Here is a 19,205-nt window from a genome sequence, read left to right on the forward strand (position 1 = left end):
TGAGGAAATAAAATTGAATCTTCACATTGAAATAGGATGCAAAAGCCAGGGGGCAAAAATAAAAGCTAATAGACTGGACCTTGGGAAGTTTACGTGTGTTTAGCACATTGCTAGAATAAACTGCTTTCCTGGGTGGTTGAGGGTGTTAGTCTGATGAGGTATAAGGGGGAAACTGGGCCATTATCTTCTGGAAGTGAAAAGAGTATGTATAATAAGAGCCATATAGGGTGTATAGACAGTTTTTTCTTTGTTTGTTGTTTGTTTTTTTAAGATGATGAAGCAAAAGCCTTGCTTCCTTACATCTTTGGCCTTTACAAATTTAAAATAATGATACTAACAATAAATTAATCTTATATGGCACTGTTTGTTAACATTAGCTAAATAATATTAAAAATGTAATTTTTATTTGCAAATGACTGGGAATAAAGTTGTTCTGACGTTTCACTGCAACAGTAACTTGAGGATTTTATTATTATTTTCCAGGTGAACAAAAGTGCGATTACCCTGTACATCAAATTTATTTTTGTATATTCAGTTGGTCTCCGAGGCTAGTACTTTTGATCCCACTTATGAGTGAAGCAGACCATATTTTGGCGAAGGCCACTCATTCTGCAGCAACCAGATCCACTGCTTACAACCGTCACACTGGTGGGACTGTTGCTAATTCTGGGTTTACCCCCACATATGCAAGGCTGAAACAGTTCACCTAGAATACTGGAGTCACCCAAGTGCAAACAAAGTAATCAGGGATTGAGATGTGGCACCACACATGGGAATCCCACCCTTCTGTCTCGCCAGGCAATACAGGGTGGTAGATGACTCTCATCACCCAGTGCAATGCTGCCATTTTACTTATTGGAAGCTTGAAGTGGTGAAGCTCATGTTTAATTTCCAGTGCAAAGTGCCAGCAACTGCCATCTTTTCCATCATGCAGTATGAATTGATGTCTTTTGAGGTTATGATGGGCATCATGACAAGATCCAGTATTCCTGACATTTCAAGGCTACAGCTCTAAAACAGCTTTTAGAGCTGTGCTAACAGGATCCACTCTACACACTAATACTGACTACATAGCCACAGCACTCAGTTGTTCTATCTGCAGAGAAGCACATCTGGAACATTCCAAGGAGTGTCTTCTTTGGAAACATGCAAAAAGGATACAGTAATATAAAACTGAACACAATGTAACTTACCAAGAGGTCAAAAAATCCTTACCAGCCCCAAATACTAATAAGCTAACTTATGCCCAAGTAATCACTAGACAAATATCAGTTGCTCTCCAAACAGAAGAACCATACCCCTGAGCAAAACACTAGCTGAGTGGGCGAGGTCAGTATTGGCCACCATACCAATAAACCAAATGACAAACAAAGTAAAGCTGTTAATACACCAATTACTCAACAACCAGATACCATTCCACAGAAAAAAATACTACAGTATCTTCTATTCCTGATGCAAACCAAACAGACTGCATGGACTTAGAAGATAGTCCACACCAAAATGACCAGATTTTAGAACTATTCACTGAGGAGGAGATAGAGACAGCAAAACTGTACTTTCCAAAGAAAGAGAAAGGTAAAATTGAGTAATAATATAAACTTTTTGCCCCTCGAAAACAAATTGAGGGTTCCATTAAATCCAAATATTGCTTATCTTCTTGCAGTGGAACTATAGAAGCTATCGTAATAATTTGGCTGACATCTGTGATCTCCCTCATAATATAACCCTATTGCCTTCTGCCTACAGGAAAAACCAATTAACTCTACATATAATTGTTTCACTCTGCAACTACATAATACATTGATAAGATGGTGTTGCACACAATCTGAATAATCTGGCACATAGAGGAGTAGCACTGATAATCAACTCTGAGATACCTTTGAAACCAACCCCACTAAAAACAAACCTTGAGGCAGTTGCAGCTTGAGTTAATGTTAAATTTGATTTAACTATAGTCTTATTATACTTGTCCCCTAACCAAAATATAAGCTATGTCAACTTAGAATAATTAGTGGTACAATTTCCTAACCCTATTGCATCCTAAGGGTCCTAAACAACCAGCGGCTATGGGCAAATCAAAACCTAGTCAAATGTGGATCAAAGGTCCCATGCTCATTGTCAGTGGTCGTGATGTTACAAAACCAAAGGAGATAGCAAATATTTTGTGCAAATTGTTCATGGAAACTTTAGCTACAACATGTTACTCACTCCATTTTCAGGAACACAAAGCATAAGCTAAAAAACATTTGATCAATTTTGAATCAGCATCTAGTGCTGCATACAGCCTCCCCTTCATAATGTCAGAATTGCACCATGCTCTATCTCCACCAAACTCAGTACAACACGACCAGGAGGAATACATTATATCAGGTAAACACAACTTACTGAGCCAGCCCTCAACAACAGACACATTCTATACAACAGAATATTCAAAGAAAATATCTTCCTGGACAACTGGCAACATGCTTATATCTTTGCTTCCAAAACCAGGAAAAGATCATGCAAATCTGCAAAATTACTGACCTATTGCACTCACCAGCTGTCTAAGCAAAATTATGGAAAAAATTATCAGTGCCCCGCTAACCTAGTTTTTAGTTCAAAATGACCTCCTGAACCCAGTGCAATGTGGCTTCCGTGAAGGCAGATCCACGCTTGACTTATTGATTAGGACAGAAAGAAACATCCACAATGATGATGCCTTTCTATGAAAAGAACACCTTGTCATGGCCTTCTCTGACATAGAAAAAGGCTTTGGCATGGCTTAGAGTCTTGGTATAATGTGAAACCTATGCGATTTTGGATTACATGGAGAGCTGCCATTATTTATCAGAAACTTTCTACATCACCGCTTATCACCTTCTTATTTTATCCTGAAAGACAGGTATTCCACAAGGTTTAGTACTAAGTGCCACTCTATTTAACATAATAATGAATTCAATAACAGGACCTACCACAAACATTATCCACTACCTCAGGGGTGGCAAACCTTTTTAAGGGGGCGTGCCAAATTTGGCTAAATATTTTAAAAAAGTACCCTCGCCTGCCCCTTGGAATTTTTTGCATGCTTCTTGGAAGGCAATATTCAAGACATTTAATCACCAATTTTTCACAATTTCATCAGTACGTCTTATCACTTTAACTTCAAACAAATCACTGCATGAATACAGCTATTTACTAAATGGTGTTCATTACTGCATGCCTAGCAGAGAGAATGGGCATGCACAGGTCATGACTCAAAGTGTATTTCTGGAGTGTTGTTGTTTCGGAGTTTGAAATATTTTCAGATTCTCTCTATTCCGCATGCCCGTGAAATGTGTATGCATGCCACTTTGGGCATGCTTGCCATGGGTTTGCCACCCATGTAGTATCCTATATCTCCTGCCATTATGATATGTAAATGGTGGTAAAACAGTTGTGAGGTACCATCAACAAATATCGCAATAATTTCTGAAGTGATTTTCCTACAGTTTTCATATGGAATTGGGTGCAAAAACCTGTCAGGTGCCCTGCCACCATTTTTGCAACTATTTGGATTTTGCTTGATGAATGGCATAGTGCCAGACAAAAGCTGATGCTTTGTTTGCTTAAAGTTTCAAGTTACTTGTTTTTCCTCTCCCACTTCGTCAATAAATACCTACTATCTTACCCTAGTGTTTTTTAAAGATTTATTTGTTTTCACAGCATAAAGAAGACAGCACCAAACCTGCTGTTCTCTGAAAATGGCTGCTATTCTGTTGGAAGAGCAATGTACATATCTTCAAATTTTGCTCACAAAGAAAGCACCAAATTTGAAATAAATTTTGAAATAAGCCATAAAATGGAAGTAACTAATAGTATTGAATACATAAAATGTTTTTTAATAATATTTATATAGATAATAAGCAGAAATATGTGTATGCACAGTTTAAAATTTCATGCACCTAATGGTTTTTTTAATAGGAAAATGGAAGGACTAACATGAACAATGTCAATTCCATTGTCATATTTTTTATTTTTATTTTATTTTTTATTTTTTTTGAAAATAAAATGTGTAAACACACTGCATTGAAAATGGGTGCCTGTCAGGTGCCCCGCCACCATCTTTGCTACAAATGGGGCACCACCTTTCTGAGTCAGTAGTATTGTTAGCTTTAGAGTCTGCATGCTTTGTGTGTATTGTTTTGTTGAGACTTGAGAACTTGGTGTCATTTGTGAAGAGTCATGAAGAGAAGAAGAGACTTAAAAAATATATATTGATTTTATATGTATTGTGTTCATTGAACATAAACTGATAGTTTTATTAAGTGTTCTATAAAGTTATAATCTTAGTAATTAATTGGTAAGAAGGTTTGCTTTTCACTTCTATTAATCACAGAAAAAGAAAACACAATTAATTTTTAAAAAAAATTGAATGCATCTGAAATGTAATGCCCTATATACTAACTTGTTTAAAATACCTTGCTGGTTATATTGAACAGAAATTTTCTCTTCCCACAGATGGTAAATATGCTAAATTGTGAGAATTTAGAATTGAAGGAGGACTTAAATAAGATGAATGAACTCAGAAAAATTCATGAAAAAGATGCAGATGGTAAGTGCTTTGTGTTTGGTCAACTGAAAATTTTAAATTCATTCATTGAAGATACAGAAGAATTTAGAATTTTTTTTTTTTTTTTTTTGCCAGAAAAGTTGCAGATGGTGTTGATGTGTAAACATCAAGTTTTCTAACGACAAATAATGCTATTTTATAGTAATCAGTTTCGTAAAAAGTTGTGATAAACATTAAACGTGTAATTAGAGTAAATTATCTTTCTAAGATACCACCAGAAATTAATCCTAAAGACTATTTTTCTTAATAATGATTTTAAAAAAAGAATTTTCCAATGAGTATGTAAATTTTTAATAACAGCATTGCTCTTCACAGAGAAATGCTCAAAATTTTTTGAATTCTTGACAAATTTTATTTTCTCTTATTTTTTTAAACAGCTCTTCAAATGTAACTTTAATAAGTGCTTCCTAGATATAGAGTGCCAGCAATTTTTTTTTTTTTGCTTTAAACATGGAAGCTGCATATAAAATAAAATGCAAAGTGTCTCTTATCTGTGTGTTAGTACACAATTCGTCTCCTTTACAAGACATGTAAAAACTTTGAAAACAAAAATATTGAAATATTACAGCTGCATTTTTAAGAAATCCATCCATTTTTCCAAAGTTTATTTTCAAATTATCTTAAACTGCCATTGGCTTTAACTGCTTTCAATTTCCACAAAAAAATCTCTCCAGTAAGGAAAATAATAATTGTTATATGTCATCATATATCAAAATTAACAGTTACATTACCAGCTGATTCTATGAATTAGCACTTCACTTACTGCTTTTCATTTTCACTAATTTGAAAGTTCGTTTATAGTGTAGCGAGGCAAACTTGAGGTAAAACATCTGTAAGAGTAAACATTAATAGCCATAAACAAGGATAAATTGCCAATATTCAATACAATACAATATATCTGTGAAAAAAAGAGTAAGTGAAAACAGATTTTACATAATTATTCCAAGACTTTACATAGGCACAAACTTAACATTAATGGTGATAAATATAAATTACACTATATTGCTAAAAAAATAAAAATAAATAAATAATCATTACTGCTTTAGAAACAGTTCTGAGAAACAAACAGCATTCCCTTTGGAGGTACAAATCACTAGCAGTAAGTACAGATCTACTTGTCCTCCCAAGAAAAGAAAAAATGATACCACACAAACCGTAGAGATCTTCAATTCAATTCAATAATGATAATAATAACAGTAATGATGTTTCAAGTCAAGGAAATAGAAAATTTATTAAAAGCATTAAAAAGTATTTATATATATATATATATATATGCACAGTAAACCACAGACAACCTCAAGGACAGTTTGGTCCTTGAGGTTGTCACAGACATTCTCTCAGATATGGCAGACAAGCTGTTCTTGCTACCTGGGAGTCTAAAACGCTGATGGAACTGATATTCGGGTGACACTCAAGTCAAAGTGGACCCAATTTCGGCGAAGTCCGGACGGTTTATGACAGCCAAATCCTCTGCTTGCACCTTCACGATGGTGGGACTGTTAGTAATCCTGGGTATAACCTTCATGCACAAGTACATGGTGGGTGACCACCCAGGTGTGAACCAACGTAAGCAGGGGTCGAGGTGTGGCGCCCACACCACATGGAGGAATGCCGCCCCTCTATGTTACCAGGCAGTACTAGGTGGTAGATGACTCTCATCAACCGGTGAAATACCACCACTTTGCTTATTGGAGGCTTGAAGTGGTGGAACCCGTGTTTAGTCTCTAGAGCTAAGTTCCGGCCAACCCTTCCCTATCTCTTCCATCATGCAGTATGATTGATGATTTTTGAGATTATGATGAATGTCGTGGCGAGATCCAATATTCCTTACATTTCGAGGGTACAGCTCTAAAACGGTGTTCGCAGGCCGGCCGCTAGTTAGTACACCGGACTGAACCTATTGGTAACTCTCTAGGAAGCTTCCGGATCAGCTAGTGTATAATCTTGCTACCTCTACTCTGCCAGATAGTGACTGGAGGGAGTCTGAGTAGTGTGTATGCGGGGAGCATTGTCGAGGCCACGTTATGTCAAGGATCTGGGTATATTCTTACCACATGTACGCCATATCCAAAAATTTCATTACTTCATACAGCATGTCCCATCCACTTTTTCTTACTATTGAATACACCATGAATTGTCAAAATAATAGAGCAAGCTTATCTGCGAAAAGATCTAAACCTCCCAAGGACTTCCTAATTCATTTCACAAATATACGTGGTCTCAATTCTAATCTCAACGATGTCCATTTCCACTTGCAGTCTTCCAAACCCCATGTACTTTTTCTGACTGAATCTCAGTTATCAGTTGATTCAGCTACTGCTCATCTAAGATGTCCAAATTATTTGCTGTATGATTCCTTTCGCCTCAAAGGTGGTACATGTGCATATGTCCATTCTGATATTCCCTATCAGAGACTTGGCAATTTGGAATCTCCTCTCTTTGATCTTCTCTGGCTTAAAATCTCTCTACCTCATTGTGTAAAATTCATCTGTTGTCTCTACCGTTCTCCCAACTCCACTAATCACTTGGAGCTCTTTGACTTCCTCTCTTTGCAACTTGACTTTCTCCAGTCCAACTTTCCTAACAGTAAGGTAATTTTCCTTGGTGATTTTAACATTCACAACTCCAGCTAGCTTCCGTTTTCTAGTCACACCGACCCAGCAGGTCGAGATGCTGAGGCTTTTGCAATTACTAATGACCTAGCACAGATTGTTCATTTACCTACAAGAATACCGGACAATCCTAGTCATACAGCCAATACGCTTGATCTTTTTCTCACAAACAACCCTTCTAAGTACAAGGTTGAAGTGAGAGGTCCTTTAGGCACTTCAGATCACAACTTGGTGATTGCCTCTTCTCCAATGGAACCTTTATCTCATGGCTATTCCCAACCTCGTATTGTTTGGCATTACAAGAATGCAAAATGGGATGACCTGCGAGACTTCTTTTCTTCTTTTCCTTGGTCTGATTACTGTTTCAAAACTTCTGATGTCAACGTTTGCTCAGATCGTGTCAGTGAAATTATTCTTGCAGGAATGGAATCCTTTATCCCACACTCCACTTTAAAATCTCGTCCTTTATCTAAACCTTGGTTTTCCAATAAATGTGCTAAGGCTGTCCAAGAGAAGAACGTTGCATATCGTAATTGGCTTGATTCTAATTCTTCAGTTTCATTTTCTGCCTACATCAAAGCTCGCAACAATTGTAAAGCAGTTATTAATCAGTCCAAACTAGAGTTTGAACAGGCTAAGAGTAGAAAACTTGCTTCTTGCCCTAATGGTAGCCGAGCATTCTGGTCTCTTGCCAAAGCTATTGGCCGCAACTTTTGCCCATCTCTGCTCCCACCTCTGTCCAAACCAGATGGTTCTGTTGTCACTTCAGCCAAGGATAAAGCTGACCTGCCAGCATCCCATTTTTCTTTGAGCTCATGTATTAATGATCTTGGTAAAACACCTCCCACCATTCCTAACATGCTCCATTCAATGCCTCCTGTGGTCTTCCGTCAAAAGGATATCAGAAGGATTTTGATGAATCTTGATGCTAAGAAAGCTCCAGGTCCTGATGGTATTTCTCCACTTGTTCTCAAAACCTGTGCTCCTGAACTTACTCCTATTCTTTGCCGCCTTTTTTCACTTTCTTATTCCAAAGGTATTTTTCCTTCTACTTGGAAATTTGCTCATATCCAGCCAGTTCCTAAAAAGGGTGACAAATCCCTCCCATCCAATTATCGTCCCATTGCAATTACTTCTACTCTTTCTAAAGTAATGGAGAAATCAATTAACCGCCAACTCTTAAACTACCTAGAAACCTTCCGTCTGATCAACGATCGCCAGTATGGATTCCGTCAGTGTCGATCCACTGGTGATATTCTGGCTTATGTTACCCATTTATGGACTAATTCAATGGAAAGGTTCGGTGAAACACAAGTAGTTGCTCTTGACATCTCAAAGGCTTTTGATCGTGTTTGGCATAAAGGTCCTCTAAACAAGCTTCCATCTTATGGTTTGCCAACTGTTTTTAGTAATTGGTTATCCAGTTTTCTCTCTGATCGCTCACTGAGGGTGATGGTAGATGGCTCTCTGTCTTCTAACTTCTCCACTAATGCCGGTGTCCCCCAAGGTTCAGTTCTTTCCCCCACTCTTTTCCTCTTGTATATCAATGACCTTCTTCCACTGACTGGAAATCCTATCCATAGTTTTGCCGATGATAGCACATTGCATTCAACTTTCCATTTTGAGAAACCTTGTCCAGCTCAATCAGCTTCAAGTTCTCGAAAATCTGCTGCCAATTCCTTAAATGCCGATCTTCAGGTAATTCTCCAGTGGGGCAAAGACAACTTAGTTGATTTCAACCCTTCTAAAACTCAATCTTGTCTTATATCTCGCAAAAAGGATTCTTCTGCTCCTATGCTTATCTTTAGTGACACTCCGATTTCTAGGCAAAATGATATATCTCTTTTGGGGGTTACCCTGACTTATAATCTCTCTTGGCACAAGCACATTACAAATATTGCTTCCTCTGCATCTAAAAAACTTGGTTTTCTCTTTCGCTCTTGGTGTTACTTTTCTTCCAAACAGCTGCTCACTCTGTATAAATCGCAAATCCGCCCTGCCATGGAATATTGTTCCCACATCTGGGGTGGTGCCCCCAAAACCTCTCTCAGGCTTCTTGATTCCATTCAGAAGACGGCAGTTAGGTTAATCAATGATTCATCTCTAACAGAGTCTCTCCACTCGCTGTCTCATAGACGCACTGTTTCTGCTGCATGCTTCTTCTACAGATACTTCCATGGGCACTGTTCTTCTGAATTGGCTTCTATAATTCCCGCTCTCTCTTTCAAAACAGTCCGAACACGTGCCGCCACCAGCCAACATCCATTTACTGTCCAACTTCAAACCCACAGAACCAACTTTTCATCTTCCTCATTTATTCATTCAACTGCCGTTTTCTGGAACAACCTTCCTTCATACGTATTTCCTGAAAATTACAATCTACAGAAGTTCAAATCCAATATCAACAAATATCTTCTTTCGTCTTCTCAACCTCCAACCCAAGCATGGTACTAAGTACTATAGGTTATAATACCTCTCGTGTTTGGTGTTCTCATAAAAAAAAAAAAAAAAAAAAAAAAACCCGCTATTTGCGGGGGTTATGTTCCTGAGATATGTCGCGAATACCGAAAACACGAATACTGAGTTATGGCTCCCATAGTAATAAAGGGGTTCCGTTCCAAAGTATGTAATATATAAGAAAATCTAGTCTAAAATTTTGTCTATGTATGTATGTATTATATGTACCTTCATAATGTGACTATGTACATAGTGAAATGCAAGCATATGGCATCGAAATGAAAATAAGAAACAATTTAATATTGAATGTAATATTTATTTGAAATTTCAAACAAATTTTTCAAACCAGCACCTTTGCTATCTAAAAAACTTATCCCGCCAGTGCTATCACCAGTTTCGCTAAAGTGTTGATAAAAGAGTTTTGCCTTTTCACGAATGATGAGTGCACTTAATGGAATTTTATTTTGAGTTCGGTCTTCTATCCACAGATTTAAAGCTTTTTCCATCTTTTCTAATTTAACATCACAGTTACAGACCAAATTTTTGAAGCAATTAGCGCGTTTTCACAGACACTACGGCGGATTTTTTCTTCCAATTTTTTGATTGATCGTACCGTTGACTCATTGATTTTATAATGTTTTGCCACTGAGGAGACACTTTCACCATTAGAAATTTTGTCTAATAACTCAATTTTATTCGCTAATGCCATCACCTTCTTTGATATTTTCACATTTCTCTTGTTATTCGTAGCCATATTTTGTACGGGTTAGAAAGAACCTGTCCACAATAAAGTCACTTTCTTCCGTTAACACACTCGAAAAAGTCTGTTTTACACTGCAAAACGGTAGATTTATCACTTTTGTAAGCATATCAATTTATAAATTGATAAATTTATTCAATTTATAAGCATATAAATTAAAAGCAAACGACGAAACCTTCCATGACAAGCGCATAACACATACTGAACAAGGATTAGCGAGAAACATTCACGCTCGCGATTTTGTCAACCCTCTCCCACTCACCCACCCACTGAGCGCTGTTTTAACCGGGAAAGATAATTTTAGCCACGCCCATGTTTTTTTATGGCGGAAAATATTCACGGCGTTTTAAAATTCACATTTTTTTAGGTTTCATTTTATATTAAATCAGCAATCGCGAAACCGCGAATACAGATACCGCGAATAGCGGGGGTTTACTGTATATAGCTGAAAAATAAATTTTAATTAAATAGCAATGAAAAGGAAGGGGAAAAAGGTAGTAAGGTATAAAGCAGAATATGTAAATAAAAAAAAAATAAAAAAAATTATAAACCAGAATGGTAAGCCAGGTAAGAAGCAAATACTAAATTGGGACTAGGATATTGCAGATGGGATACATTCTTATTTCATGCAATTCTGTCTTGGTACCATCAAGGGACATCTCTAAATTAATTTGGGAATTATTCTTTCTACAGCACCTTATTTTCAGTTTAGTTCCCAACCCAATTTCTTATATTGTTATAGTTAAATACTGGTTTTCTTTATATTTGCTTCTTATTTGGCTTACCATTCTTTTAAACATAATGTTGTTTAATCAAAACCAAATTAAATTTTTGAGGTAAGGTGTTTGCATAAATAGTACCAAGACAAACATTTTTTACTAAAACAAACACCTCAACTTGATTTAACGCTCACAGGCAATAGGTAAAGTTATTCTATCAAGAAGAACAGAATAAAGGCCATAACTGAAGAAGGGGTAACAGTTAAAATTAAAAATTTAACACCAAAAAAAATACTTCTTGGTTACTATGCATCCAATGATACACATCTAATGATATTTAAAACAAGTTAACTTGTTTAATTCTATCTGAATATACTTTTTTATTTTATATTTTTTTAATATTGATTTTTATATCATTTATATCTTTTTCTGAAAAATATCCTCTTATTGTTTTCTGGGAAGAACTTTTTTTTTTGAAAAACCTCCTGTTTCTCCTCTTGCTTATGTGATCTCCAGCTTTTTGAAAGTCAAAGATTGGCAGCTACATATATTTACAATTGAATTAGTGAATTAAGTACTAATCACAATATACATGAATGAAAGCAATATCAGTAATCAGTTAATTTTATCTGGAACAATATCAAATTAAATTTTGAAATAAAGTTCCATAGAAAAGTACAGGCCAAAAAACAGTTTACTAAAACAAAAATCTCAAATTGATTTAAACTATTACAAGTAATAACTAAAGTTACTCTTTTAGGGGAAGAAAACTGTCCACTTTTCTCTAACACTATAGAGGAAAAATCGAAAAATAATTAAACAATCCAACACAAAGAGTCAGAATGATGTTAAATTAACATCGTAACCATTACAGATTATTTACGGTTGACTCTGCAGTCTGATTTAGAACCTAGTACAGTACCTGTGCTGCATTTCAAACAAACTGCTGAATGCTGACCTCATCTAGTTAGAATAATGCAGACAACTCCTGCAATGACCTGGAGGATCAAGAAAGTACAGGAAAAACTTGACAAGAACTGTTTAGGGAATATCTGCTCTGCCTGTCAGGCTCATGGAAATTGTGATTCCTCTGAACGGACCATAAAAAAAAAAAAAGAGGGCGTTGAGTGTCACTATAAGTGAAAGCAGTGAATTCAAGCTCTAAGAAATATCAGTTTTTTGAAAACATTTGCCATTTTATTTACCTAATTGTCATATTATAGCGTACTTTATAAGTAGCTTTATAGTCCTAGTTACACTTATTTTATTTTTAATTTAAATAGAGATTTTGTAGGTTACTATTTAATATACTTAAAACCGTCCTTTCATTCGAATCATGCCACGATTGTTATAATATAGAGTGAGTGGTAGGGAATTCAAATTTTTTAATTGTGGTAAATAGGTAGCTGTAACGTAAAACTAGATAGTGTAATAGATATCACTGCCTGTAGGAATCTATTAGATAGTGTAGTACTGATAATTAATTAATTAAATTGATTAATCTTATTAATTTTAATTGTTAATCAATAGTATTCAATCAAATATCATGCCTCAGACTAGAGCAGCAAAGCAAAGCAAACAGCACAAAGTAGCAGAAGTCTGTAGCTCAGGGGAGAAACGAGGGGGCAATTCATCACAGCCAAAAAAAAATATGTGACGTGAAATGTTTGCAGATCTCTCTGTGGAACAGGACATGATCTAGCCAAGGAGAGATGTCTTTGTGTGTGTGCTAGGTGCAGAGAGTGTCAAGAAATTAGACACCAACTAAAAGGCCAGATTAAAAATTTGATCTCGGGGTACTTGTGCTTATGTTGGAGGACTCGTGCTTATGTTTGGGGTATTCATTTCTCGTTTTGGGGTACTCGCATTATATCTTAAAAAAAACCCAATTTTAATAGCAAATATTTTATTTCAATATTTTTTTGATTTTTACAAGTTCATGGAATGCAAAATTAGTCCAATTTTAATAAAATTAACTGAATTATAGCCTGTGATTTAATTTGTAAAATTTTATTGCAAGAGTTATAAACACTAAAGGAAACTTTTATAAATATTAACATCAAATGTTTTACATAATTGTTTACAATATATATTCAATAAACTTGATTTATTTTATCAAAAAGAAAATATTTACCTAGCAATACTTTCATTTGAGCAAATTTTCTTTAACAGTTTTTCATTTTTTAGTGCATATGCTTAAAATTCTTTGCATGACATATTGTGATTGGTTTTCACCAACAGTTCTCCTTCAACATTCTTTAGGTTTAATTTATTTCTATCCTTTTTTCATTTGTTTAACATTAAGCTAAATACTCCCTCACTCATTACATTTGAGTGAGGCAAAGCAAAAACAAAATTAATAATTTTTTCTGTATTATGTACTTCGTATGCATTTAAAAATTTTATCCAGATATCTTTGTAGGATTAAATGCAACTGGGCATAATATTTTTAAGAGTTATAATTATCTATATATTAATATCGGTGTAAAAACACCATAGACAACTCTTAAAGGAAAAACTACGATAGTAGTGTAAAAGGCATAATTTCAACTGTATCTCTTATTGTGCTGCTTCGTCACAACAAGTTACCATATATTGCACTACCTTGAATAAGTAATGCTTCACTAGTAGAGAAAGAAGGCTATTATTAATTATTCTCATTTGGCACCAGCACCCAGGCGGCACTGTTTCAATATGAGATGCAGTTGAAATGATGCCTTTTACACTACTATCATAGTTTTTCCTTTAAGAGTTGTCTATGGTGTTTTTTCACTGAAATTATATAGCCTTTACACTGATATTAAATATCCGTGGTATTTTTCAGGTCTTTTGTCTCAATATTTTTATGGAATGATTTCAACAGAACATATTCTTCATACAGCAAATCGATAATGATACTGGGAATTTAAAAAAAAAAAGAAAAGTTGGTTGCTTGAGCCTTAAAACATTACAATAAAATAAAAAAGAAATCAAGTAGAATGTAAAAGATTGCAAAGTAAGCATAGCATTAGCATTAGTAGAGGCATTTGATGCAAGAAAGCAAGCTTATGCAGCATCAGCCAAAAAAAAAAAAAAAAAAAAAAAAAAACCCACTTCCACTTCACCCCTCTGTTCGTTCAAAATACCTGTCCAGCTGAGCCTTAAACTTATTTAGGCTATCAACCTCCACCACAAGGGATGGCAGTCTGTTCCACCAACCAACCACCCGCTGGCTAAAGGCAAATTTCCGCACGTCTATCCTACATCTGTCTTTCCTCAATTTGAATTTATGCCCTCTCAGGTGATTTTTCTGAGCTAGAGGAAGAATCCCATCAGCATTGAGCATGCTTAAACCATTCAAGGCTTTATACACCTCTATCAGATCACCTCGCTGGTGCCTAGTCTCCAGACACTGTAATTTGCAAAACTTAAGCCTTTCTTCGTAAGAGCACCCCTTTGTTCCATTCACTAATCTTGTTGCCCTTCTCTGTACTCGTTCCAGCAGCTCTACATCCTTCTTGAAATGAGGCCTCCAGACCTGTATACAGTACTCTAGGTGTGGCCTGACCATTGCCTTATACAATGGAATAATCACCTCCTTATCCCTGCTGGAAAAATTCCTGTATATCATTGACAATACTCCATGAGCTACTCTTGCAGCCCGTCTGCACTGCTCAGAGAACTTCATATCTGCCTGCACAACCACCCCCAAGTCCCTTTCATTCTCTACCACTATCAGTGTAGTACCACAGAGTTGATAAGTTGCTCTGGGGTTGCTGTTTCCCATGTGTAGTACTTTACATTTGTCAATGTTAAACTTCATTTGCCACCTCTCAGCCCATCTGCTCAACCTTTCCAGATCCTGTTGCAGCAGCATAGTGTCAGTAGTGTCCTTGACAACCCTGCCAACCTTTGTATCATCTGCAAACTTGGACATTAAGCTTGATATACCCTCATCAATATCATTTATAAATACAGAAAACAATAATGGACCCAACACTGAGCCCTGAGGGACTCCACTAATAACGTTAGTCGACGATGAGCAGTGTCCATAGATTACCACTCTCTGTCTTCTCCCCCTCAACCACCCCTTTATCCATAGCAGCAATTTGCCTCCAATGTCACACTGCTCCAATTTGTGTAGCAGTCTTCCATGTGCAACAGTATCAAAAGCCTTTCTAAGATCCAAGTATATAATATCAAAGTTATTCCCTGCATCCAGTTCTTTTGTGACTGCATCATAGTATCCAATCAAGTTGGTCAGGCAAGACTTCCCCTTAACAAAACCATGCTGTGTCTGAGCTATAACGGAAGTCTTGTCTAAATGATCCTGCAGTGCTTCTTTAACCAGTGCCTCCATTAATTTTCCAGGAACAGAAGTTAAACTAACAGGTCTATAATTATTTGTGTCACCCTTTGATCCTCCTTTGTGAATTGGGGTTACATTTGCACATTTCCAGTCTATGGGTACCTCCCCTGAGTCCAAGGAAGCTCTCATAATTATGGCTAAGGGTTTGCTTACTTCCTTTGCTGCCTCCTTTAATATAACTGGATAGATCCCATCCACCCCGGGTGCCTTTCTTGTGTTTATCTTCAACAGTTTCTCCTCCACTTTACTCCCAGTTATTTCAAGATTCTGTAGCTTACTGCTAGAGTTGAATACACCTCTGGCATTCCCCTCGCTGAATAACTCCTCATGTGTGAATGTCGATGCAAAATATTCATTTAGTTTGTTAGCTACCTGAGCAGGATCATCAACAGTTGACCCATCAATATCAAGTGGTCCAATCTGATTCATCCCCTTCCTTCTAGAGTTTACATAAGTAAAGAACTCTTTGCTGTTTTTCTTTGCATCCCTTGCCAAGGATTTCTCGTAATCTGCCTTCGCCTGCCTAACCTCCTTTGTAACTTGGTTGCATATCAACTTGTATCTATCATAGGCTTCTGTGTCATGTGTTAATTTATATGTATCCCATGCATTTTTCTTCTCTGCCATATGCCTCATTAGTTCATCTGACATCCATTTTGGCCTAAACCTTGAACAATATTTCTTAGTTGGTATGTAAAGCCTAGTAGCTTCCAAGATAAGTTCTTTGAATGCTTCCCATTTTGAATTTGCTGTTGGTAACATCATCAGTTGGTCCCACTGTATAGAATTTAAATACTGTCTCAGTCCATCGTAGTCGCCTTTACGGAAGCAATAACCCTTCCCTTTACCCCTAATGGTAGTTACCTCTTTGAGTAAATCCCACTTCAGCACACTGTGATCACTGCCACCTAGTGGTTCATTTATCTGCAGATTCTTAATGCATGAAGAATCACTGCTGATAATCAAATCAAGAGTATTACTCCCTCTAGTTGCCTCCCGAACATGCTGATGTAGAAAACAATCATCCAATAAATCCACAAAAGCCCTGCTAGTGTGTGAGTAACCAGCCCCCAAATTCCAGTCAATATCTGGGAAATTAAAATTTCCCATTATAAGACTCCCTGATTTAATGGCCCACTCTATTTCCCTGTACAGTTCCTTATTATACTCATCAGAGTCATTAGGCCTATAGCACACTCCTACTCTCAATTTTGATCTCCCAATGCTTATGTCACACCAAACTGACTCAACACTGCACTGTCCAGCGATGTCGACTGGCTTCACTTCCTTGGTTTTTATGTGTTTCTTAACTAATAGCATAACCCCTCCCCCCTTCCTATCCTGTCTATCCTTTCTGTAGACGTTGTACTCCCCAAATTGCAGTTCTGCATCCCTTATATCTGTGTGACACCACGTCTCTGATATCCCAACAATATCTGCCTTCGATGTTTTGAGCAATACCTCAAATTCATCAAATTTATTTACTAAACTCCTAGCATTGGTGTACACGCAAGTATACCTGCACCTGTTTCTATTCTTAGCTACCCTAACACAACCCATGTGTTTACTTGTACCGCAATGTCTCCCAGCAGTCTCTGAAATACCATGCATCTTGTTTTTCAGGCTTCTGCTCATTCTAATAGAAGCAGTGCAAGAATCTCTTTCACCTCTGCCAGTGGCTACTGTCAATCTATTGGTCTTTGTCTCCCCCCAAGCTAGCAGTTTTCCGACCCACCTAACACTGCCTCGATAGCATCAGCAAATATTCTTGCACCCTTTCTATTTAAGTGTATCCCATCCCTGTAGAAGCAATCTCTCCTGTTAACAAGTACAGTCCAGGCTGAAAAAAATTCTACCCCTTGAGCCTTGCACAATCTTTCCAGGGCCGAATTGATCGACAAGGCTCTCATCATATACTCCCTCCTATCGTGTCTGGGCAGAATTGCAGACACTTTCAAATTCAACCCTAATTCTCGGCTTTTGTTCAACAGTGACCTGTACTTGTTAAGTAATTCTGCCGGTCTCCTACTCTTAATATTATTAGTGCCAACGTGTACAACTATATCACCTTTTATGCCCTTAAAAGATGATATTCGCTCTACAACGTCATCAACCTTTGCCCCTGGCAGACATACCCTGGTCCTGTTCCACCTATCTTTTTTACAAAGCATGTTCCCCGTTTCCCTGACAATAGAGTCACCAACAACTACTACATAATATGAATATTCTATAACCCTCTTTGTAAAGAGGATAGAATGTCGTTTTTTGAGTCTTTAAGGGTGCATTTCAACAACAATTTTATCGTCAGTTAATTTTTTTCTTTCTAAATAATCATCTAAACAAGGTGTTTTATGATTTCTGCGTTTTTCAAATACCCCATTTCAAATTAAAAAAAAGGATATCTTGGAAATATAATTCCAAAAAAGAGGTATTATACCCCGAAATGGGGTTCGTCTTGGCATCCCTAGCGCCAACTCAGCATTCTGATGAGCGCCTATGAGAGTTTGAAAAGTCGGGTAGGTGCTCTCGAAGGTATTAAAGTGGGGGACCCATCAAGCTCTCAGCTGCCCATCTCAATGCCAGAGTTCAGTCTTGTGCATCAGGCAACACAGGGACAATCTCCAATGCAGAATGCAATGGTCCCACAGGAGTTGGTTATTGTCGGTGACTCCATTGTCAGGGACACAGGTAATATATTGTGTAAAAACGATAGGTGAAATAGAACCAGGCTATGTCTTCCAGGGGCAAAAGTTGACGTTGTAGAGCAGATATCATAATTTAAAGGCACAAAGGGTGAAATTGTTGTACACATTGGCACTAATGACATTAGGAATAGAAGATCTGCAGAATTACTTAAAAAGTACAGGTCAATGTTGAAAAAATGTCATGAGTTAGGGTTATATTTGAAAGTGGTCTGCAATTCTGTCCAGACTCAATAGGAAGGATTACATGATGAGAGCCTTGTCAAACAATTCAGCCCTGGAGAGAATGTGCAAGGCTTCTGGGGGTAGAATTTTTCTCAGGTTGGTCTGTGCATGTTAACAGGAGAGACTGCTTATACGGGGATGGGATACACTTAAATAGAAGGGATGCAGGTGTGTTTGCTGATGCTATCAAGGCAGTGTTAGGTGGGTCAGAAAACTGCTAGCCTGGGAGATTCACAGACTAAAAGTTTAACAGTAGCTGCAGGCAGAAGTGGAAGTGATTCTTGCACTGCTTCTAATAGAATGAGCAGTGGCCTGGATGGAGGAGTGCTGGGGGTTTCAGGGACTGGTAGGAGTCATCATGGAACAAATAAATACATGGGCTGTGTTAGGGTAACCAAGAGTAAGAACAGGTGTATATATACTGGCATGTACACCAGTACTAGGTGTATAGTAATTAAATTTGAAGTGCTGGTCAAGACATCAAAGGTGGATATTGTTGGGATACCAGAGACGTGGTGCCACACAGATATAAGCAGTGCAGAATTGGAATATGGCGAGAACAATATTTACAGAAAGGATAGACAGGCTAGGAAGGGAGGAGGGGTTATGCTGTTAGTTAAGAAACACATAAAATCTAAGGAAGTGCATCCAGTTGACATAGGTGGACAGTGCAATGTTGAGTCAGTTTGGTGTGACATAAGCACTGATAAAGCAGAAATAAGGTAGGAGTTTGTTATAGGCCTAATGACTCTGATGAGTACAGTGAACACAGAGAAATACAGAGTGGGCGGGCC

General features: G+C 37.2%; 1 protein-coding gene across 3 annotated transcripts in view; it reads left to right on the forward strand.

Annotated features, from left to right (window-relative positions):
• Positions 1 to 19,205, forward strand: part of didum (dilute class unconventional myosin) — an 814,019-nt gene that overhangs the window by 491,157 nt on the left and 303,657 nt on the right. For all 3 annotated transcript variants that reach the window (XM_090373351.1, XM_090373360.1, XM_090373369.1), the window contains exon 23: positions 4,477 to 4,570. In XM_090373351.1, the coding sequence (XP_090229477.1) occupies positions 4,477 to 4,570 (94 nt within the window). The remainder of the gene's footprint in view (positions 1 to 4,476; positions 4,571 to 19,205) is intronic.

Source organism: Mastigoproctus giganteus, chromosome 1 (genome assembly GCF_048544385.1).
Source record: "Mastigoproctus giganteus isolate SK-2022 chromosome 1, ASM4854438v1, whole genome shotgun sequence".
Lineage (NCBI taxonomy): Eukaryota > Metazoa > Arthropoda > Arachnida > Uropygi > Thelyphonidae > Mastigoproctus > Mastigoproctus giganteus.